Source organism: Ochotona princeps, chromosome 2 (assembly GCF_030435755.1).
Source record: "Ochotona princeps isolate mOchPri1 chromosome 2, mOchPri1.hap1, whole genome shotgun sequence".
NCBI lineage: Eukaryota > Metazoa > Chordata > Mammalia > Lagomorpha > Ochotonidae > Ochotona > Ochotona princeps.
Genome location: NC_080833.1, coordinates 77,850,335 through 77,874,326, shown reverse-complemented (window position 1 = coordinate 77,874,326; position 23,992 = coordinate 77,850,335). Strand labels below are relative to the sequence as shown.

General features: G+C 45.1%; 1 protein-coding gene across 1 annotated transcript in view; it reads left to right on the top strand.

Moving 5' to 3' along the window:
• Positions 1-23,992, top strand: part of TGFBR3 (transforming growth factor beta receptor 3) — a 198,771-nt gene that overhangs the window by 126,828 nt on the left and 47,951 nt on the right. The window contains exon 4 of the mRNA XM_058659133.1: positions 1,634-1,771. Coding sequence (XP_058515116.1) covers positions 1,634-1,771 — 138 coding nt within the window. The remainder of the gene's footprint in view (positions 1-1,633; positions 1,772-23,992) is intronic.

The following is a 23,992-nucleotide window of genomic DNA, read 5'->3' as shown; positions in this document are numbered from 1 at the left end:
CAAAAAAGTAGTGTATAAAGAAGCTGATACATCTACTCCATGAAGTACTACTCAGCCGTTAAAAAGAGTGACATCCTACCATTTGCAAATAGTCCCAACTACAGATCATTATGCTCAGTGAAATAAGTCAACCTTCAAAATACAAGATCAATAGCCTTTTCAATACTGTTTTTGCTACATTTCATGGGTTTTCATAATATTTTTGTTTTTATTTTCATTTCTTCAGAAAATTTTTTCTTATTCACTGACTCACAGGTCATGCAGTAGTGTCATTTGCTTCAAGAAGGTTTTTTATTTTTTTTTTCATTTCTTCAGTGACACATTGGTTATTCAGTAGCATGTCATTTAACTTCATGCTGTAAATTTCCTATTTTTCTTCCTATTGTTGATTTTGTTTTAGGGCTTTTCATTTAACGGGTGTATAGTAGCTGTGTAATAGTGACTATCATATCCAAATGTGAATATACAATGCAGTATGCATCTCTACTTCCAAACCAAAGGTGGACTCCCAGTGAAACTGATAAATATATCTTAACAATAGGGGATGAACTCTGTATCATTGTCCATACCTACAGTGTCAGGATATGCTCTTTAGCAGAATGACAGACTTAGGATTGTTTATGAAGGACTATACTACTGTTATAATATAGGAAGAATCAGTAGGAAGGAGGGGACTTGGGGAAAGGGAAATCCCAGAGCCTGTGGAACTGTATCATTCAAAAAAAAAAAAAAAAAGGAAGGTGGAGAAACCTTGTTATCAGAGTTGGCCAACAGCGACTGGGAAAAGGCAAAGCAGCCTGCAGTGCTCTGTCCCTGACCCTGATATGCAGTCAGCTCACAGCTCTAGACCATATACTCCTCGTGAGGATTGTGGCTGAGATGTGCTGTTATTCCTGGTGTCCATTCAGTCTGATGTTCCCAGCCGAGGTTTGTTGTGTTCTCCCCAGCTCTCCCCACACACTCACTTCCAGTAACCGTGTCACTTTCTGGTGTTCTTTGATGAGTTCCCTCTACTGAAACATGTAAATCTCAGTCTTGGCTCAGCTTCCTAGTGTGAGATATGCTGTAGGAAGTTTTTCTTTACTCACCTGTTTGCTCTGCTAAGTTTGCTCTGCTCAGCTCATGTGCTCCAAGAGGATCTTGTGTCGCGGTTTCTAGCATTGCTCACTGCTGCTTTTAGACGCTGCGTCTTCCTCCTCTCTCCACTCTCCCTTCCCACCTCTGTTCTTCAGTGAACCAGGTGTTGTATCATTGGGAGCTGAGTCATTCTTTGAATATATACGCGATGATCTATAAAATAGCCATTTTATAGTAAAAAGTCACTAAATATTGGCACTACCATCTAATTCCCCCTAACATATGGAGGGACTTTAACATGATTGTAGAAAATTTAAATAGTGGATAATTTTTTTTATTTTGATGCAAAAAAATTAGAGATCAAAGTGTACTTTTTTCCAAATGTTTATTTTCCATAAACTTTTTAAAGACCCCTTAAATTTGACTCATGTAATCTGAACTAGCTAATAGCTTGATTCTCTTAACAGCAGACTGTAAAATGGAATTCCAGATGTTCCAAACAGTTTTCACAGAAAGCCCTTACTAAGATTTCTCTTTTCTTTCTGTGGCTTCCTAGGTTACTCTGCACTTGAATCCCATCTCCTCAGTCCACATCCACCACAAGCCCGTTGTGTTCCTGCTGAATTCCCCGCAGCCCCTGGTGTGGCATTTGAAGACAGAGCGACTTGCTACTGGGGTTACCAGACTTTTCTTGGTAAGTGTTTAATGCCCTTCCAGGCTGGTCCATACAAAAGGATGAAAAGACCTCAACACTTGGCAAGGCCTTTTTACGAGGCTGATTATCATTGAAATAATCTGAGACCGAAATGTGTTGAATTCAGAGCAGGTGCTTGGTAGTATTTGGAAGCATAGTTCAGCAGTCACACAGAGCAGATGCTGGCCAGCGTGGAAAGCAGATACTGCCCACCTGCATTTGCTGTGGTCAGAGAGCCAGGCCCACCGTGCCCAGTAGCACAAGGACTTGTAGCCATGCCCCGATGTGGCCTGAGTCTTGGGTTCAGCTCTGTGACACCATCACCCTGCTTCCAGGCTTGTGGCATCAGGAACATTGTAAATATTGTAGATAGCCACCCAGTGTGTGGTCTCTGACCACAAAGTAAATATGCGCAAAGTGCTTTCTACTTGTATATAACACAAGCCTCATTTCTGATATGAGGATCTGTTTGTTGAGAGAGTGACACAGTGAACTCCAAAGTGAAATCATTTGTGTTTTATTAAAAAAAAAAAAAACTGGAGCCCAGCTCTTGTGGAAAGATCCAAATATTACCTACTATTTGTAAATCATGTCCCTTTGACTTTGCCAAAACATTCAAGTTTGCTAGTTGTGGGGAAATAGATGGGTTGTTTGGATGGAATTTTTGCAGTATGATATCATGTCTGATGATGAGCAACCCTTCAGCAGGGTAATGATAACTTAAATTGTCTTGGAGACAGCTTCACGCTCGGATCCCCACTGCAGAGCCTGAATACGTGGGGTCCTTGGTTAAGTAAATAAACTTTGGCTATTAATCACTCTACATCCAGAATCATGGTTTTGCATCTATTGTGTTTTGCAGGGTACTTTTAAAAACTCAAAGACATTCAATAAATTCAGTAAGAACTCATAGTTGATACAGTTAATAAAGATGCCATTTGTAATATTGGCATCTCATATGGGCACGGGTTCAAGTCTTGGCTGCTCCACTTCTGACTCAGCTTGCTGAGTCTGAGAAAGCAACAGAGGATGGCCCAATTATTTGGGTCCTTACCACCCATGTGGGAGGCCTAGAGGAAGCTCTCGGCTTCAACCTGCTTTAGCCCCTAATGCTGCAGCCCTTTGCAAAGTAAGCCTGTAAATGGAGGATGTATGTGTGTGTCCCTGTCTCTGTAATTTTTCCCTTCAAATAAAAAAATAAATAAATAAATAAATATTTTTAAGAGAGTAAAGAGGGGAGGAGTAGTCAGTTAATAAAATATTGAAAAATATTGGAGATAGAAAATAATTAATTTGTAGTCACCTAGTAAAAGTTGATCAGACAGGAATCATCAACCTGTAGAAAGTGAAGGAAAGTTGAGGAACAGCATAGGTAACTATTCTCAAGTATCTTCCACAAATTACCTACTAAGAAAGAACAGTAACAACATGTAATGGTGGTACTTAATACCTTGTCTCAAGTGGTCAAAATTAATTTATGAGGCAGAGAGACACAGTGTGTTTGCGAATGAGAAAGGACACAGCACTGCTTACATAAGCTTCTAGCCAGAGGTGTGTGTGACCTGAAGCAACCACAAGGAAACATTGGACAAAATCAAATTGAATGGGACTCTTGTGGTACAGCCAGTAACAACATCACCATCCCATATAAGATCACTGTTCAAGTCCCGGCTACTCCATTTCCAACTCAGCGACTACTGGTGCTGCAGGGAGGGTACTAGTGCATAACCCAGGTGCTTGGGTCCCTGTCACCCATGAAAAAGGCCAGGACAGGGTTCCTAGCTTCTTTCTTTGGCCACTCCCGGCCCTGGCTGTTGCAGCCATTTGCAGATTGAACCAGCAGATGGAATCAATTTCCCCCCTCTCTCCCTGCCTTCCTTTCTTCCTCCCTCCTTCCTGTCTGTTCCTTCACATAAATAAATCTTAGAGAAAATCAATAGTCACATGTGTAAGTCTGACTTTGTACAAAAACAGAGTGATATTCTATAAAATAGAATGTTTGACCTATAAGTCTTTAAAAAAGTGTCTGTCATGTTTTAGAGATAAGATGAATAAGAATATATATTTAAGAAGCTGGTCTACCTTCCAGATTAAAGAGACTAGAAAAGAACATGCAATTCTGAACTGGATCCTATTGTGTAAGGGATGGGAGGCATTTGCTGTGAATGACATTATGAAGATAATGGATGAAATTAGAAGTTAAATATATAAAATACTGTAACACTTATAAAGTTCTTAGAATTGGTATTTGTATAGTAGTTATATAAGAGAATAACATTCTTTAAAAATATACATAATATACTTACATGTTATGGAATGAAGAGATAAGACAAGGAAATGGTGTGGAGTACAGGAAATAGCAAAGCGAAGTGTCCATGTGTTAAAGACTGGTGAATCTGTAAATTTGAATTCATTTCAAAATGAAGCATATGAAAACTCAAAAGAGAAGTTTGGTGTTACTGGCAGCTTGAATTGCAGCCTTTTTCTGAGAACTGAAACTCCTGCTACCTCTACATTACAAAGGCCAAAGGCAGGGGTGGGTAGTTTGGAGCAGGGGATTCTGCCATCATGTGGGGAGGCCCACAATCCATATTGCAGTGTTGGTTGGAGTCTTAGTACCTGTGCTTCTGGCTTTCTCTAGTACATACTAGAAGGCAGTAGGTGATGACTCAAGCACTGGACCCCCTCCTACCCACATGAGAAACCTAGCTTGAATTTCAGGCTCCTGGCTTCAGCCTGGCCCAGCCCTGGCTATTGCAGGCATTTGGGAAATGAACCAGTGGATGGAAGATCTCCCATCCCTCTTGCCTTCCCTCCCACTTTCCCCCTTCTACCACCCCAGCACCTTTCAAGTAGATGGAAAAGAAATAACCATTTAAAAAGGCCTAGAATCAGTCATTATTTAGTTGTTGTTAGTAGTACTTTAAATTCTCAAGAATTCCTGGGATGATACTAAATGCTCTCATATTTTATCTCATTTACTTCTGTTGATAGCCCTATAATCCTATGTGATGGTGTATTATACCCTTATTTTTTCTCTTTTATTTGCTTATTTATTTATTTAAGATTTCCTTTTTTAAAAAAAGATTTATTTATTTTTATTGGAAAGGCAAATATACAGAGAGGAGAGACAGGGAGGAAGATCTTCCATCCGATGGTTCACTCCCCAAGCGGCCACAATGGCTGGAGCTGAGCCAATCCGAAGCCAGATCCTCTTCCGGGTCTCCCACATGGATGCAGGGTCCCAAAGCATTGGGCTGTCCTCGACTGCTTTCCTAGGCCACAAGCAGGGAGCTGGATGGGAAGCGGGGCTGGGGCTGCTGGGATTAGAACCGGCGCCCATATGGGATCGTGGCACGTTCAAGCTGAGGACTTTAACTGCTATGTTATTGCCCTGGGCCCAAGATTTACTTTTGATTTATGTGAAAGTTACAGAGAGAAAGGCAGCGGGGCGTTGGCAAGAGGTGCTTCTTTCCCCAAATGACCAAAATGAGCTTGGCTGGGCTGTTCTGAAGCTGGGAGCTAGAAGCTTCCTATGTGAGTGCAGGCGCCCAAACACTCGGGCAGTCCTTTGCTGCTTTCCTAGGCCATTAGCAGGGAGCTAGATCAGAAGTGGAACAGTCAGGACTCAAACTGGTGCCCATATGGGATAGTGGCATTGACAGTCAAGACTTGGCCTGAGATGTTACTGTGCCAGTCTCTTACTCTTTTTAACAAATGAGGAACTAAGAGATATTGTACTATGGGAATAGTAAGAGTTTCTCGATCATAGTGTTAATATGTAGATCAAATGAGATTGCATACAAAGTGTTCTGTGCAGTGTCTGGCACTGGTTGTAGACCTCACCTGCCACCATTACTGTTTCTTATCAGTCACAGCAAAGAACACATGGGCTGGGTGTTGACTTTACGTTTATAACTATAACATGTCTGTAGGTCCAGATGAAACATGGGGGCTACCTATGAGTTGCCCTTCTGGGTTCCTCCTTTCTGCCATTGTGTGGGTTTGAGGAAAAGTACTTTCCTCCTCATTATTATTTATTTGCTTCATTTTTGTTTAAGAGCTAGAAGAAGTGCTTCTTGGCCTTGAGTTTCAGATGCGCTCACAAATGACATAGTTTTAGTAAACAGTGGGGCACCAACTCTGTTCGGAGTTGACCTCCTGTAAAGAAAGTGTAAGCAAGTGGTGAATTTAATATCACCAACCAGGGAAGAGGCCCTGGGAGAAGCACCAGCCATTTAACTTCCAGGACGCATGAACTCCGCTGCCCTGTCCCTCAGGCTTCCTTGGGGGGCACATGGCTTGCTCCCCTCTGCACGCGCCTTCACGGCCTGGAAGCAATGGTGGAGCATCTGTTGTTCATTCAGAAGGAGACAGCCAGTGATGCAAGGTCTCACGAGCTGGCAGCTCTCCCCAGACAGGCTCTGCCCTTCCTCTGTGTCCTGAAATGGGTTTCATTGTCAGCTCATCCCCTTGACAGCACTGGCAGTAGAGGGACTGGAGATGGATAGGGAACCAGCAGTGTGTTCTGTGTATCCAGGTCTGTGGTTAAGAACTCAAGTTTAGGGATATGGTAACTAAGTTAATTTACATAACATGTTCATCAGACACTTCTGAAGGTCTGGGGTGTTTGGAAGCTCAGGCTCAGCCACATCTGGCATTGCCTACTCCAGGGTTACCGAAAGAGCGTCATGGGGCTGGGCTGGATCTCTTGATTCAGGCCATGAGGTGTGTCCCTGCCTCCTGCCAGGTACACTGTTGAAAGTTTTGCATTACTCTCCTAAAGCTATCCTTGCTTTCTATAGGTAGGGTTTTGCAATTTTTAACAGTTTTTATTTATTATTATTTTGTGTGTGTGTGTGAAGTGGCACATAAACTAATGACAGTTATTTATCTTTCAGTCATCTTTTAATTTCAGCTGACATGTCTGCCTTGTTCACATGCCCGATATAAGGAGCAAAGCTTTCATAACTAATCAGAAGGGCCTTGGGTGACTTAGAATATCTCAGCCTCTCATGGGCGTGATTGCAGACCTCACAGTTGGTACTATTAAAGGAGCTTTTCTCGAGGCAGCAGGTGAGAGTGGGGAAGTGGGGGCAAGACTCCAGCTTTGACTTTCTCTGCAGGTACAGTCCCTCCCTTGGATTGTTCTGGTTGCCTAGGAGATGAGAGCGGGAGGAAGAGTGATTGTTTGGGGCTGAGTTGTAGATACTGGATCTTTGAGGGTGTATGTGTACACACACACACACACACACACACATGCACACACACGGGCAAGTTGTCTCAGCCTTGTCACTTTCCTTCTGCAAGGCACAAAGAATATTGAGTACGTTTCAGTTGTCCCTTCTTGCACTCCAAAGTAAAAATGAGCCTACCTTTTCATTTTGTCACTTGGAATGACAAAAGTCTCTTAGAAGGGTCATTTGCCTTTTGATATTTGCCTATGTAATCATTTCCACACCAAGGAAAAGTAGGATCACTCAACTGTGTGACACAAGCCTGAAACTTTCAAGCTACAGTTGCAATTAGGCGACAAGAGCCCAGTATTAAATGATCCCTAAAAATGTGCTACAGTCTAAGTAGATATTTATTCAAAGGAAGGACACAGATGCGCAAAAGATGTTCAGTGTCATTGTTCTTTAGGGAAATGGTAAGGAGAACCTCAGTGAGGGGGCATTTTTCTCCATAGGATGGCTATGGTACAAGATTATACAAGGAAGCAGGGAAATGGGAATATCCACATATTACTGGTAGGGATGTAAAACGACTCTTTGAAAAACAGTTGGGCAAATCATATATCCTTAAAAACATGCCCATGGGGCTGACACAGAGGCATGGTAGGGCTGTGCCTCCAACTATTGTGCCAGCATCCCATATGGGTGTCGGTTCGACTCCTAGCTGTTCCACTTCCAATCTGGCTCCCTGATTGGCCTGGGAACACAGCAGTGGATGGTCCGAGGGCTTGGACTTCTGCATCCATGTGGGCTTTAGATCAGCCCCACTGTGGTGATTGTGGCCATTTGAGGAATAAACCAGCAATGAAGATTCTCTCTCTCTCTCCACACTCACACACACTGTATCTTACCTCTCTGTAACTCTGTCTTTCAAATAACTAAATAAATATTTAAAGAAGTTAAAGAGACAGTGAAAGGATGTTCACAACTCATGTGGGATATGTGCATCTGACACCTGACCCTGGCTGTTGACTCCAGCTTCTTGCTAATGTAGAACCTGGGAGGCAGCAGAGATGGCTCAGGTAGTTGCGTTCCTGCCTTCTGCATGGAAAGTGTGGATTGAGTTCTCGGCTCCTGGTTTTAGCCCAGCTCGGCCACAACTATTGAGAGCCTTTGGAGAACCAAACAGTGGATAGGAGCTTTGTCTGCCTTGTCTGCCTCACTGTCACTCTGCCTCCTTAAATAAATAATACTTAAAGAATTCTGCACCAAGAAACTTTAAAAATTCCACAAAATTCCACGCAAAAAGCACATGATAGAAACCTCACCCATGAATTTCAAATGCAAAACAAATTTACAATACAAAGAGTTATTTTACCATTTGTGTCCATTCTTTGGACAATTATCTACTCAAATTGTATCACGTTTTTAAGGACTATTTAATTTTGTGGCTCTTTCCAACTCTATGCAAACTCAGATTAAAATTCCTGAATGATTTTTATCATATGCATTTTCTAAGAACCTTGTGATAACCCCTCACATGCATATAATGGAACTTATTTGGCCACACACAAAAAGAATGAATTTCTGATATGTGCTTCTACCTGGATGAACTTTGAAAATGCTATGGAAGTGAAATAAGCCAGCCTCTGAAAGCCACATATTGTATGGTTCCACTGATAGGAAATAGCCTGATTAGCAGCAGACAGTGAATGAGTAGTTGCGGGAGGAAATAGGTGGGAAGGCTGAGTAATGGAGTTTCTTTGGAGAAATGATAAAAATGTTCTGTATACCAGAGCATGGTATGGTAGTGAGTAAACCACGATTTTTAAACTGAACTGTACAGTTTTAAAATGTGAATTTTGTGGTTATATGAATTTTGTCTTTAAAGAGCAGGCAGTGTGACATTGCCGCTGCCTTTGATGCTGACATCCCATATGGTTGCTGGTTTGTATTCTAGCTGCTTTATTTCCAGTCAGTCTCCCTGCTTATGGCCTGAGAAAGCAGAGGAAGATAGCCCAAGTGTTGAAGCTTCTGCTACCCATGTGGGAGAAATGAATGAAGCTCTCAGCTCCTGAATTTAGCCTGGCCCAGTGGTAGCCATTGCAGCCATTTGAGGAGTGAACTAACCTGATGGAGAATCTCTCTCTGTCTCCCTTTCTCTCTCTCTAATTCTTTCAAAGAAATGATCATTTTTTTAAAAAGTGATGATGTAACATCAGTAAGCTAGACTATTCCAGGTACCCATCTGATATATGTATTTAAATATTTGATATATGTATTTAAAATCTCTCTTTGTTTATGCTCCATCCCTGAATGTTCTCTTCTGTAAGCTCTACAGGCAGGGGATTTCTGGGGTGAGGATGAATTTTCTAGATGGTAACCAAATACCTGCCTCAGCTGACATGAAAAGCTTGACCTGGGAGCAATGGCTGACCCATTGAGGTCAGGCTGAGCTGTTTTTCATGCTCAGAAGGAAAAGAGTGTCTGAGATTACTAAACTCTCAAGACAAGCAGCTTGTTCAGGCTATCTTCACTCGCAGGGTTACTCTATTGTGATTCATTTTTTTCCCCCAGCCATTTGCTATTAAACTCAGAGAATCAGAGGTGCATATAAAGGTTGCAGGATGACTGGTGAAAATTACATGTCAGATAAACAGGAAAGAATAGTTTCAGTATACCCATGTAATATTTGGGCCGTACTGAGGCTAAAAAATTATTCCTTTTTTCCCTCTAAATTCAAGCGTAATGGGGTGCCCTGTGTTTCATGTGCCAACTCTGCTCACCAGGAACTCCAATTCTGACTTTTAGTTAAGGCTCTGGGTATCAGGAGGCCCCCATGCTAGTCTTGGCTCTGTACTTCATTGGATAGAATCACGTAACTCCTTGTGTCACAGCCAAGGGGTTTGTACTAGCCCATCTCTGAAGTCCTCCCAACTTTTCAACTCCCCAATTCTCTGACAGTACAACTGCTAGATACTAGATCCCAATTTAATTAGAAACAGAAAATGGCAATCTGAACGTTGCCTTTTCAGCAAATCCAAGTAAATATCAAGGCAGGGCAGTTGAAATAAATGAGAGAAGCCAAACCCTGTGCCATTGGCTTTGGATTAAAAACAAATCAAAACTTAATTCTAATGAAAACTAAAAAGGAATCCCAGGAATACACTTAATATTTAAAAACCCAATTCTGCATTTCCAAGAAGGGGAGAGGGTAAAGAAGCTTGCAATACCCAAGTCTGGTTTATTCCTTTTACTTAAACTGGAGGGAGGGGGAAAAGAAGGGGGGACCCAAATATGTTGGGCCTCTGGCATCAAACCACAGGCAGCTCTCTGGCCTAAACTGCAGTTTGGATGGCTGACAAGGCTCCGTGAAAAACAAGTGCTATTTGTTTTCCTGTGCCTAGTAGTTAACTGGAAATCAGAAGGCTAAGTTTCCAATCAGTTGTTAAATAGCCCCAGATGTGAGCTCAGTGCTGTGCTCAAAAGGCACATGCGCAGCTCGCAGCACAGCGCATGTGCAATCCTTCACTTCCCTGGGAGCCAAGTCATGTGTGACTGAGGGGTAGAGTAACCAAAAGTGCCATAGGAATAACTCAGACATTCAAGTTTGCTTGGGGAGGAGAAGGGAACTTAAAAAAAGAAGAAGAACCTTTGTATGCTATTGTGTTGTATTTGAAAATCTGGAAATCATTTTTTCTCCCTTTTCTGAATTCCTCCTTTCTTTGGCAGTCCTCCCACCCCCATGTTTAGAAAACCCATGAAATCAGCATTTCTGGGATGCTGGTTTATGTCCATACCTGTTTGTACACAGTTTTTAGTGTCTGGGACCTGCTGCGGCCATGACATGGGACAGAGGGGGTGGTGGCTGATCCACGGCAGGCTCCCTTTTGATTGGGAGAGCTGCTTAGGAAAGTGAGAATTGCAGGTCAGCTTGGTTAGTTACCATTGTTGTATCCTGGAGACAAGGGAAAGATGACAGTTCTCTTCCTCCAAATATAATGAAGGTAGCTCCTTGGGTGAAGCTGACCCTGTGGTTGGTGGCTCAGGGCTAGAGATCCTGGCTAGCTTTTGTCTCCCCGAAGAAGAGTCACCCCTAGATACAAGGTTTCCTCATGCACCATGTTGGGGTTTCCAGTGAGGTCTTTCCCCAAATGAAATCTTGCTTGAAGGCAGATTAGATAACCAAACATTTCAAGCTTGGAGGTTTTTCATCTTTTTAAAATTACCCCTTGTGGAATGACTCATGTGTGTCCTGCGGAATACTCCAAGTGGTTGTGTGCCATGCATTTTTATTCCAAAGGCTGCTTATCTGTTGGTTTTGTGGCTTGTCATTAAGAGCCTTAATTACAGAGGACTTGATCCTCTAATGAGCAAGGGTCAGTCAACTACCATTTTTTTCTAGAAGCGAGTATCTGGCCCATTTGTGGTGAGGGATCCCTTCCTATAAGTCACAGTGGCATCTAGAACATTCAAGCTGACAAACCTGGTCCAGAACAGCTTTGAAAAGACTCCCTAGCACCACTCCTCACATGCTGGGCTAATGCTGGAGAAGGTGGCCAGTGAGTGAGTGGCCCTTGGCTATTGGGTGGCTTGCCAATGTGGATTTTTCCTGAGCAAGACACCCTGTCCGGGAGGGATTATACAAAATGTAGACTTTTCCTGGCTCCAGCTGGACATGTTATGTCATGTCTGTGGGCAGGCACAGTCCCAGCCCTGTGAAGGCTTTGCTTTCATTCAGCAAATTGAGGTTAAATAAATTCACTCTAGCTGAGTGGGGAAGGTTGGTGTTTCTTTGCGTAGGGTCCCCTGACATCCTCTCAGGCTTTATTGTCTAAAGCTTATCTGGTAATCCGATGCATCTGCCCTTCCCAACTGCTGGGCAATTGTATCAAGTGTTGTATCTCTGGTGCCTGGCTTGACGTTGCAGATGACCTCCAGAGAGCTATTTGGGAAGACAAGTATTTTGTTAAGGAAGGTTGCAGAATATTTTGTTTCCTTGGGGGAAAAGTGGGGGGGAAGCTGTCTCCTAGAGACTCAGGAAGGCTGACGTGCAAGCTGGTCCTCTTGCCTGCGTCCTCTTGTAAGATGAATGACATGGTGATGTCCTTGATGCACACTGCCCACAACAGCTTCCACTCTCCATCTCAGACAGAAACCACTGCACGGTCCAGTTGCTTCCCTACCATGGGTCACCGGGTATCAGTGAAGTAAGCTATTCCTTGTGCCCCAAGTCCTTGCCATCTAACTCTTGGGCTTGGAGCTTACTTCTGCAGGGCTCAAGTTTTCCTTTTGCTCCCTGGTTGTTGACACCTGTGCCTGGATGGGCTGGCGAGTTTGTTTCAAATGTGACTGCCCGATGTTTCTGTGCCGGGGAGTCAGCATTGCTCTTCCTTGGTCTATGCCATCTGGATGAGTATGACACTGAAATACTTGGACCCTTCTGTACTAAGAAGTCAAGGCTTATCTGCCACTTCAGACAGAAGCCCCCTTTTGACCACTCCCCATTTGATAGCTGGGCCTTCCATGGGTGTTGCAAATTGTAGGGTAATAGTGCTATTTGGAGCCAGCACTTCTCTAGCCCTTGAAAACAGAGTTCTTTTATTGCTTTAGCAGTTTGTACCAGAAGGCTGTTGTCTTGCCGTGGTGATGAATGAGTCATGGCCTGCTCACCTTATGTCAGACCACCCCTGTGGCCTGTTGAGAGGATATACACATGTTGGTAATATTCAATAAGCATGTCCATGTGTGCCATGTGCTAGGTACTCTTCTGAGTGTGCACATGTTTCTTCACAACAAGCCTGAAAAAGAAAGGCTATTATTTTCTTCATTTTAAGATGGGGAAACAGAAAAGCAGACCAATATGTGTGTAATTGTGTAGCTAGTGAGCAGTGGCTAAAGCCAAGGTAAAGAATAGTATCTGGCCCATAGTAAACACCCTACAAATGTTAGCAATACTAATCGCTTCTCTGCCTAATTGCCAAGATCAAGTGTAGTAAGACTAACAACACGTTTTAGCTTGCTAAGTGAAGCCCTCATTGAGGATAGTTACACTGCCTGAGTTGTGGGCATGACTGTCCCAAGAAGCAGGGCTTCAGAAGCAAACTGTTTGCCAACTTTTTGGGACATCAAGTTAAGATGCCATCTGTGATGCCAGCACCCCATACGAATGTTAGTTCAAGATCCAGCTACTCTGCTTCCAATCCAGCTTTTTGTTAACGTGCCTGGGAATGCAACAGAAAATGCCCCCAAGAACCTGGGGACTCCCTGCCATGAACGTTGAGAGACCAGATGGAGTTCCAGGTTCTTGACTTTTACCTGACCCAGCCTCAGCCATTGGAGCCATTTGGCGAGTGAACCAGTGGATGGAAGCTGTCTTTTTGTCTGTGTGTATGTCTTCCACTCTTTGTGACTCTGCTTTTCAAATAAATAAATCTTTAGGAAAAAAGAGAGAGAGAGTTTAGCCCTTTGAGCCAAAGCAGGATACTGAGTCAGGTGAATCAAGTCCTGTTTTAACAGAGTGTGCTGTGGATGACTTGTTTTGGAACTGGGATCTGGGTTAGGCCAGTGTTTCCTTAGGATAAGTTTTTGTTTTATTTTCAAGACTTATTTATTTTTATTGGAAAGGCAGATTTACAGAGAGGAGGAGGAGAGACAAAAAGATATTCCGTCCACTGATTCACTCCCCAGGTAGCCACAATGGCTGGAGCTGAGCTGACCTGAAGCTAGGAGCCAGGAGCTTCTTTGACATCTGCAAAGCCTTGGGTGCAGAGTCCTAAGGCTTTGGGCTGTCCTCTGCTGCGTTTCCAGGCCACAAGCAGGGAGCTGGATGGGAAGTGGAGCTTCCAGAACATGAACCGGCAACCATTTGGGGTCCTGGTCTATGCAAGGCTAAGATTTTACTGTGCCGGGCCTGGATAAAAAATTGAAAATGGTTTCTTAATCCCTTTACCAAGAGAAGGGTCCCCCAGGCTCCTGATTAGACATCTCTGGGTCAGCTCCGCCAGGATGTTTTGCTTCTCCCTGCTTGTGTCCTCAGCCCACCAGCAAGTGTCTGCAGTGATGCTGTGTTCAGCACCACCCTGCTGGCTTTGGTATAGGAGGCCCCCATGAGGTTCTTCAGAGACCTAAAGGTAATCTGGAAAGTTGGAGTGGGAACAGAATGGCCTGCGAGAAGCCCCTTGATTGAGAGCTAATTTTAGCAAGTTCAGAAGGGCTTGATACAGCTGTTTTGGGTCAGAGTCCTTATCTCATCCCTTGCCCATAAGGAAACCTCCATTAATTCTTGTTTTCCAGGCTTTTTTTTTTTTCAAGATTTATTCATTTATTTGAAAGCTGGAGTTGTAGAGACAGAAAGAATGCTTCCATTGCCAGGTGGAGTGGTTCACTTCCCAGATGGTTGTGGTGATCAGGTTGGATCAAGTCAATGCAAGGAGCCAGCAGCTTTATCCAACTCTCCCATGTGGATAGCCGTCTTCTACTGCTGTCCCAGGTGTCTTAGCAGGGAAGTGGATTGAAAGTGGAGCAGGCAGCACATGAGCTGGCACCCTTAAAGAATGCCAATGTCACAAGTGGCAGCTTTACTTGCTGTGCTACAACACTAGCCCCCAGGATGTTCCTTGGCCCTGATTTGCTCCTATAGCTTATATTAAGTCATTTTCAGAAGCTACATCAGTCAGGGCTTCCAGTTTGAGGAGATTTGCTCCAAGGGAAGAATGGTGCTGGACTCCTAAGGCGTGAGTTGAAGCTGCTGTTCACAGGGGAAATTCCTTTCCCAGGGAAACCTCAGCCTTGCCCACAAAGGACTTCAGCTGATTGAATGTGGGCCACCCAGTTTCTCTGGCAGGCTCACCCTTCGTTCAAGTCACCTGATTCTTTTTTTTTTTTAAGATTTATTATATTTATTTGAAAGGCTGAATTATGTATAGAGAAACAGAGAAAGAGATTGTACTGGTTCATTCCCCCAAATGGCTGCAACAGCTGAAGCTGAGCCAGTCCAAAGCCAGGAGGCAGAAACTTCATCTGGGTCTCCCACTGGAGTGCAGGGGCTCAGGCACATTAGCAGCGAGCTGGATTGGAAATGGAGCCACCAGGATTTGAACCAGTGTCCATATGGGATGTTGGCATCATAGGCAGTAGTGGCTTAACCCATTACACTGTAAATACCGGCTTCTGAGCCACCTGATTCTTGGTTACAGACGTTACAGTACGCCATCCCTATCAGCTTACATGTGTTTGCTTGAATAGCCAGAATGACATATGAAATTGACCATCCAGAAGTATCTCTACCCAGGGTTTCTGCTGTATCATCTCTAGCCCTGTTCAACTATCTGAAGCTCCTTGAACGATCTGGTATGGGTTCCCCTAACTGCCCTTCTAGCCAAGCCATGATTTTGCTTCTATCCCAGTCATTCCTGCCTCTGCCTGTCTTTCTTTTCCTTTTCGTCTTCATTTGGCCTAGGTTACAGCTTCCTGGATCTTCTGGGGAAGGGCACAGAGAAGAAAACAACCTAGAGGGGCAGAAAGGAGTGGAACAGAAGCCCCCTGCTTTGTCCTCACAGCCTGGAAACCACTCCTTTGGGTTCACCGACTCAGGGGAAAAGCATGGCTGGAGGCACCCAGACCTTGGCCGCCTTAAGAGTTGGTTTCCTCCCCAAAGGAGGCTGACCTTCCCCGGCCGAGTCCACATCTGCCTTCCCATAGTGGAATCTGCGCTCTTTCCTTGCCACGGCAAGGACCTGATCCTTGCCCCTGGTGCTCAGAGCTGTGGTTACTTTGACTGCTGGAGGTGAGGATTTGGACTCTGCCATGTGCACTTAGCCAGTCGTCAGTACAGGCCCTGTGAGGACCATCTCCTGGTGGTCTATTTTAATACAAAGCCAAGGAGAACTCCTGTCCCCTGTGCACTGCCAATTTCTGGGTTTGGGAGCTGTCTACTCCGTGGCAGTGAAATAGAACTGGAGAGAGAGTCAGGGTCTTTTGCTCTCTTGTAGACTCTGCTGTCTGTTTGCTATCTCTGTGCTACAGGCAAATCCTTTGGCCTGTTTCTCTCTAAAATGGAGCTGAGGTTATGAGCCTTGAGGAAAACTTTTATCAAGAGCATCTGGGATCCTATTTGGAGCTCAGGTGTTTATCAAAGTCGGTTAACCCCCTTGAACCTGGCTTGCAGGTTAGTAAGGGATCACCCAGAGGGCAGAGATAGACAAAGGAATGGAGCAGGCATAATGGCAACTCCAGTGTTCTCAATTTTTCCTTAGCAACACCCTTTAGCTGGCATATTTTCTTTGAATTTCAGGGCAGACTCTGCTTAACACCAGGCTCCCCACTGAACAATGAAGGAGGTGAAGTTTAGGAGTCTGGAGAAATCAGTGTCTTAGGGCTGGGAGAGTCTCTGTGTGGCCTGAGGTTTAGTTTTGGAAAACTGTTTTAGGAAGCAGGCAGTGTTTCATTTGTTTGGTAAGCTGTGGGCCCTCAGTTTGTTTCCCGGTTGGAGTGGAGTCACCTGTTCTTTGTGTGGCCATGGGCTGGCAGACGCTGTTGCACTTGCAGGATTTCCATGGAAGATCAGAGCGTGGCTTTTAGATTGGCCCCTGCTCAAGTTGGTACATGTTTGTAAGTGGAGGGCAGCATCTCTGAGATTTCTGCCTGGACGTGTGCAAGCATGTAAGGCAGTAAGCACACAGGGCAGTTTCAGTCCTCTTGTCCCTCATTTTGAAGGGTCAGGGGGCATCCTTCAGAATGGGGTGGTCACTATGTTTTTAGAAAAATCAAGGGTCAAACACACCTAAAGTCATTTCATTGGAAGAAAACCCTCTGGTTTTGGGTACTGATTAAAAATAACCTCTCCGAATTTAAAAAGGGTTGTGTAGATTTGTGTTTCTTCAGTACATGAGTGGCAGAGCGCATAATCATATGCCTCATGAATATGTAGTTTTACAAATTATGAATGTGGGTTCCTGGGCATGGAAGTTATTATTTCTTTCTTTTTTCTTTTAACTTTTCTAAAAGACAACATTGAGCCATGATATATGTTAATAGAAAACATGTTTCAGATCCCCTTTCACATCACGTGACTCTGGAGGAACTAGGCAAGTAGAGTCCTCGCAGGAATTGAGTAAGGAGAACGTGTTATTTCCCTCTTTCAGAATGCAGGGTTCAATCCTCATTTGGGAGGTAAATATTTCAATACTGCTCCAGTCAGTTTGTTTTTGCTGGATTCTGTGTGCACAAAACATATCAAAGTAATCTCCTTAATGCTGTGTGTGGGAGCTGTTAGGAGCTCCAGGGCCAGTGAGGCGATACTACTACAAGATACGCCTGCATTCTAGAGAAATGCATGTCCTCCTTTGCTGTGTGGCTTTTGTCCCTGTCCCCCAGACCCTGAATCAAACTGGCCGATTCTAGCAGGTGTTTCCGAAACATCGGCATACATTTTGTTTGTTTTGTTTTATTTGTTGTCCTTGTTTTGCTCTCTTTTCAAAGAGCAGGGGGTAGCAAGAGGAAAGGGGAATCGTGAAAGCTGGAAGTGGGACAGGACAGAAGAGGGACAGGGGCTGATCCTCATTGTGCAAAACTTGAACTTCCCCCAGGGTCAAAGTCAGGGAAATGTGTGAAGCTGGGTGTGTGAGTTAGGGTGTCCCCAAAGGCCTGCAACCTGAATAACAGGCACTCGTCCAACTGATAACTCGGGCTTCCACTGAGGGGTGTGTGTGTGAGTGTGTGTGTGTGTGTGTGTGTGATTCCTGGAAGAGATTTGCTTCTGAGGTCTCAGCCGACTTTTTTTTTTTTTTTTTTTTGATTGGGGAGCTAGGATTTCGCCTATTCCACAAGGCCCAAGTTCTTTATTTTCCAGTGTACAAGAAGAGAACTACATCCAGACACAGACTTTTGGCTCGCTCTCTTGCCTTTGCTTCCACCTGTGCAGGGGAGGAGATTCCTGCTATTTCTCCAAGCAGTCTCTTTCAGGATTTCTACAGATTCTGTGGAGCTGACAACGTGCTCATTCCTGCAGCTGGAACAGTGTTTCTCAAGTGTGCATTGAGGTTCTGCCTCAGTGGCAGTCAGATTGTGCTGTGGTTTCCTGGACCCTATGTATCCATCCCACCACCCTAGAATCTACATTCTAAGGAGCTTCAGTGTTCCATGTGTGGGTCAGTGGGCTGAGGGTCACATCTTGGGTAGCACTGGACTTGAAACATCTAACTGACATTAATTTGTATGCTGAGATCAGAGAAGGACAATGGATGGATGGGTAGATGGGTGGATGGGCGGATGGATATGGTCAGTTCATGAGTAGATTCTTTCCTCAGGGTCCTTTTGGAGGAGGCTGTAGGTCAGTGCTGTGCAATGCAGATGTAACCTGAACCACGTATGTCACACTCAGTCTTCTGTGAGCACATTTGAAAAAGTAGCAGAAACAATTGCAGTTGATTTTAATGACATTTTAGCCTACTATATCTAAAATAATACCACTAATATATATATATAAAACCAATTAATAAAAATGTTGAGAGAGTTTACTTTTTTCTTATACTACCTCTTCAAACTCTGCTATACATTTTGTAGTCACAGCACAGGTCAATTGGCACAGCAGCATCCTAGGTGGTGTATGGCCCGTGACCATTGCATTAGTTAATTCAACTGGCAAGCAGGGAGCAAGAGCCCTAAGCCCTGACACACACATGGTTGATCTTGATACTCTTCCCATTTCTCCATAACTCCTGCATGTGACCACAGAGTTCCTTAAACATAGAACTTTTGGTAGGCACTGCCATTTATCATCAAATTTCCAGATTCCTTCTATTCATGAAGCAATTACTGTTTTAATGAGTGCCTTTTGTATTAAACACTGTATTAGATACTTGGGGTGTACTCATGAACAAAGCAGGTGAATATATGCATATAGGAGCTTGCCTTCTAATGTAAGGAGGAGAGCCAAGTGCACACTAAGTATATTGCAGGGTATCTGAGAAGGTGACAAGTGCTATAGCAATCAGTTGGAGGCTAGGTCAAGGGAGCTGGGACGGCTGGAGCAGGGGCTGGGTCTTGGGTTGTCATTTAAAGAAGGCTGTATTCAGGTAGGCTTGCAGGGGTGAGGAGTAACTGGACATGAGGCTTAATAGGAGTTCGTGATCTCTTGTAGCCGACTGTTCCTCAGGAATATTCTTTTTGGGAGGAGGAGGTCAAGGAAGTACGAGAGTGGAGAAAGACATGGAAGAGGCCTCTGATATGGCATTGCCCACAGCAAAACTCCACCCGCTTCCTTCCCCCAACCCCGCTCCCCTTCCCCAACCCCGCTCCCCAAAGACCAACCAGTTGGGGGAGGCATGGAGAGGGGTTGAGATCCAGTCACCAGACCCCGAGTCAGCTGCTGTGCCATGTGAAGCGCTGACCCCGTGGAACAGGCTGTGGCTGTGAGCAAGGACCTGGTAGCCTCACCCAGGTTTGGGAGAGCAGCCCCATTAATCTGCTCCACACTGGAGAGGGTTGCAACTTCGGCCCAGGTGTGAAGGCCAAGCACTGGTTGCCTCTTGGACTTTTTTCATCTACTTTTGGACGAGCTTGTTGAATCAGAGCCAGAAAAAATAATAAACTTGGCTCTCGTTGTGGTTGCCATAAGTTGTTGTAATAAAACTTCCACCATTGGCAGATATAGTAATGTCCTGCTCTTAAAAAAAAAAAAAAAAAAAAAAAAAAAAAAAAAAAAAGTCTGGTAGAAGAACCAGGATTTCAAATACAAATGGAGTGGCATGCTTCAACAGAGGTGTGGGGCTGGAGGGGGGAGGTGGCTCACTGCCCCGGAGTTTCGAGGCCAGAGGGGGTTCTGTGTAGCCCCTTTTGCAGAGCCTCGCTGGGAACTGGGCTCCTTGGTGCTCAGTGCTGTGTTCATTCCCACAGGAAGCTGTCCGTTATGTCAGGGAATGTCACAGGACTGGCTTTTAATTAGCAAGTGGGAGGAACCTTCAGTGGATTGGGAGGAGGGGGACAGATGTGGCGCTACGAAATATGCTCTAGTAATTAGTTTTCAGGTAGAGTTATTAGGTGAAAAATCATATCACGAGCTTTAAATCCTGGCCAAAAGCTCATTTCCTGGACAGGGAGGGTAGCAAGAGGATTGGGGAATGGGAACGAAGAACTTGAGTTCCTGGAAGGGACAGCTCCGAGCTTCCCTCCAGGCAGCAGGTGTTGCGTCCCTGCTTTGTAGCCAGCACTGTGCCAGGCCCAGGGCTGCAGGAAGAAGGAAGTGTTTCTTTGGCCTCCAGGGTGCTGGTCTTTGGCAAGTGGGGTGGCAGGTGCACTGGTTAACCATGGCAGCTCACAGGAGGTAGGGGCAGCTGGGTGATGGGAGGAAAGGCAGCCTGAGGTCAGGATGAGGGGATGCTTCGTGGAGGAGGTGATGTTCATGGGAAGCTAAGGCGCAGTCTTGAGCAGCCCAGGCAGGAGAACAGGGTGTGAAAAGACCTAGCAGTGTGGCCATGATGTGTTCTGCAATGTGAGTGCTTCTAGGAGGTGAGTCTCAGATGAACTGATGTGGAATGAGACATTGTGCCCCATGGAAGGCTTGGAGATGCTGTTCTGTATTACCTTGGCTTTGCTTCTCAGAAGGCCTGCTCAGGTGATGGTGTGAGAAGGAAGGAAAGGGGCCAGGATTGGCAAGTGGGGAAGGTGGGGGGTTTCTGGACAGTTTGGTGATGACATAAGGGCCAGAAACACAGTAGTGTTTCAAGAACCTGTGGGGCTAGCGGGGAGGAAGAGTATGGAAAAAATAGCTTTGGAAGTGTCTGCCATTTCATCCAAATTGAAAGTCTTTGGTCTTGAATGCTTTCTCTTCCCCTGCTCTCCCCTATCCCCCTCCTTTCTTTTTATGTAAGGGACTTGAGTACCCAAAGGTGAGGAGAAGGGGATGGCACACAGCTCCTAAAACCTTGGCATCACTGTGATCAGTGACTTTAGCATCAGTAGGTTTCTCTTTGCTAATGATGTCACCAATGAATAGAGGCTCCTGCACTGGCTTAGGGTGGACTGTTGCTGAGAAACCAGCTATCTCACTGAGGGCCAAAACTTTCAACCCATCCCCCTACCCCTGCAGGGAGACTATGGAGCAGAAGCTGATCCAGTCACCAGAGGCTACCAGTGTCATCCATGGTGCCCACCTAAAGAAGCCTCCATGGACTTGTAGAACTTCTGGCTGAGCACAGCCTGAATGCTGGGAGGGTGATCACCTAGAGATTCTGTGGAAGCCCCAGGCCCTTTGCCTCATACCTGGTGCTATGCACCTGTTCCACCTGGCTCTTTCTCAGATGTCTCCTCTATCAGACACAGGTGGATGCCAGTAGGGTGTATCCTTGAGGCTTTGAACCTTTTTAGACAACAGCTGAAGCTGAGGAAGCAGGTCCTGGGGACCCTTGACTGCAGACAGTCAGAAGTGACACCCTGCACCTGCATCTAGTGCCTAAGTAGGGAAAATGTTGTGGTGCTGAGTGAGCCCTCCATCTGTGAGATCTGACACTACCTATAGGCAGAAGAGGTAGACAGAGTCCAAGTTAAATAGAATGATAGGCACTAATCCGAGTCTTGACAGTTGCAGCATTGGTTGGTGTGAGAAAAAGACTACATCTCTTCCACTACATTTGGAAGAGAATCATTGAGAGGGTGTGAGCACAGAGAAGAAGTGGATTTTCCCTATATGCATATGTAGTTTCCATACAATAATAATTACAAACCTTTCTCATAGAAGAAGAATTTTATTTCCTGTTTTTATGTGTCTTGCTGTTCTTATTATATCCTATGTTCTGCAAATTTTTTCCCTTAAAGATTTATTTTGTTTACTTGAAAGAAAGATTTTTCTATCTACTGGTTCACACCCCAAATGGCGTCATCATCCAAAACTGGTCTAGGCTGAAAGCAAGAGCCAAGAATGCCATCTGGGTCTCCTTGGGTGGCAGGGGTCCAAGCACTTGGACCATCTTCCACTGCCCTCCCAAGTTGCATCAGTGGGGAGTTGCATCATGGAAGGGTAAGGGGAGAATTTTCTTTGCATACTGGGTAGAAAGCAAATATATTTTTATTATTGCATGTTGAAGATTTCATTTTATTTTACTTAAAAGGTAGAATTACAGAGAGAAAGAGAGACAGAGACAGAAAAAGAGATCTTCCATCCAGTGGTTCACTCCCCACATGGCTGCAACAGCTGGAGCTGGACTAACGCAAGGCAAGGAAGCAAGAGCCTCCTCCAGGTTTCCCATGTGGGTGCAGGGACCCAAGCACTTCAGCCAACCTCTGCTGCTTTCCCAGGCAGTAAGTAGGGAGCTGGATTGGAAGTGAAACTTGTACCCACATGTGCCACTGTCACTGTGCCAGCCCTAGAAGGCAAATCTTACGGTTTGAAACATGAGACAGAAATCTTCTGGCTTGGGAACAAGTAAGGTCTCCTTTCTGGGAGGTTGTCAAGCGAAGCCAGTTGCGGCTGGGTTAACAGTCTCGTGCCCTGGTCTTGCCCAGTGCCAATTCTGCCAGTCTCTCAAAGGCTTCCTCGTCTGTCCTGTGGAAGTCATCCTAGCCAGCCTTCTGGGTCCTGAGGACCAGTGAAGACCTGGACATGGCCTTCTGAAACTCAGCAGGAGAGGGAAGGCCTCTGTCGTAGAGCCTACGGAGTTGAGTACTAACCAGCCACTTGCTTGATCAGGAAATTCCCACTGACCTGCAGTCAGGCTTCCTCACCACCCCTGGCAACTTCTCTTTCTTCCTGCTGGAATGTGCCTGAGGAGGGGTTGGAGCCTGAGCGTGTGGTGCTCATTGCTGCTGCCTGGGAGCAGAGGTGATGGGCGTGCAGGCCCTAGGAGGAGCTGCCCCTTCTTGAATGCTCCAGCTCCAGCACAGCCTCACTGCTGATGACCTCAGGCCATGCTCCCAAATTGCTCCTGATTTCTTCCTTTACACTCCCTGCCTTCTTGCCTCTGCCTTGCACCAATGGGTTACATCTCTCACCTTTCCCCTTGGGGACAGGAGTTCTTAGCATGTGGTTCTTAAAATCCCATGCTCTACTTCACAGCTACATCATAGAGGAGAGCAAAGAGGCAGAGCGTTCAGGGACACTCTCCCCCACTTTTGGCTGTGCTGGCCACAGGGTAGAGAGGCTACAGGACTATCAGAGTGTGTGGGTTTCATTTTTTTATTTTTAAGATTCGTTTTATGTATTTTGAAAATTGGAAACACACACACACACACACACACACACACCACCTCCCCCTTTCAGGTGCTGGTTTACTCCCCTGAAGGCTGCAATACCCAGCACTGTGCCAGTAAGGAGCCTAGAGCTTCATTTAGGTCTCCCCCATGGGTGGCAAGGCCCACCAAACACTTGAGCCATCTTCTGCTGCTTTCCCAGGCACATTAGCAGGGAGCTGGATCAGAAACAGGACTCAAAGCTGGCAGTGCCCATATGGGGTGCTGACACCACAGACAGCAGCTTTATGCACTGTGATACAACACTGGCCCCTGTTATGGGGTTCCCTCCCTCCCAGCCACCAGGGACATGCCTGATCAAAGGGTCTTTTTTGAACAAATGCTTTTCAGTGAGAAACTTGTCACAGAGCTAAAACCAGGAAAGCAAATAAGCATTGTTTGAGGTTTAGCGTTGATGAGAAATTGAGCTGCCCAGGAATTACTCTTGGGAGGACATGGTTGTTATGGGGCAGGAACAGGGCTTGGGAGCTTTTGATGTGGAGGTCACATCAGAACCAGGTCAGAGTGACACTGGAAAGCTGTTATTCCCACCCTTGATAACAGATCATGGTGTCCATTGCACAGCAAGTTACTATTGGAAAATAGTTTGCCTCCTCTTCAATAATGACTGAATCTGGGCCTCCCAAGCCAATGCAAACCAGAAAGGTCCTCTTAATGGTTTTGTAAAAAATATGTATAAAGTTTTATTGGAAATGCAGCTTTACACAGAGGAAAGAGAGACAAAGATCGTCCATCCCCTGGTTCACTTCCCAAATGACTGCAATAGCTAAAATTGAGCTGATCTGAAGTCAGGAGCCAGGAA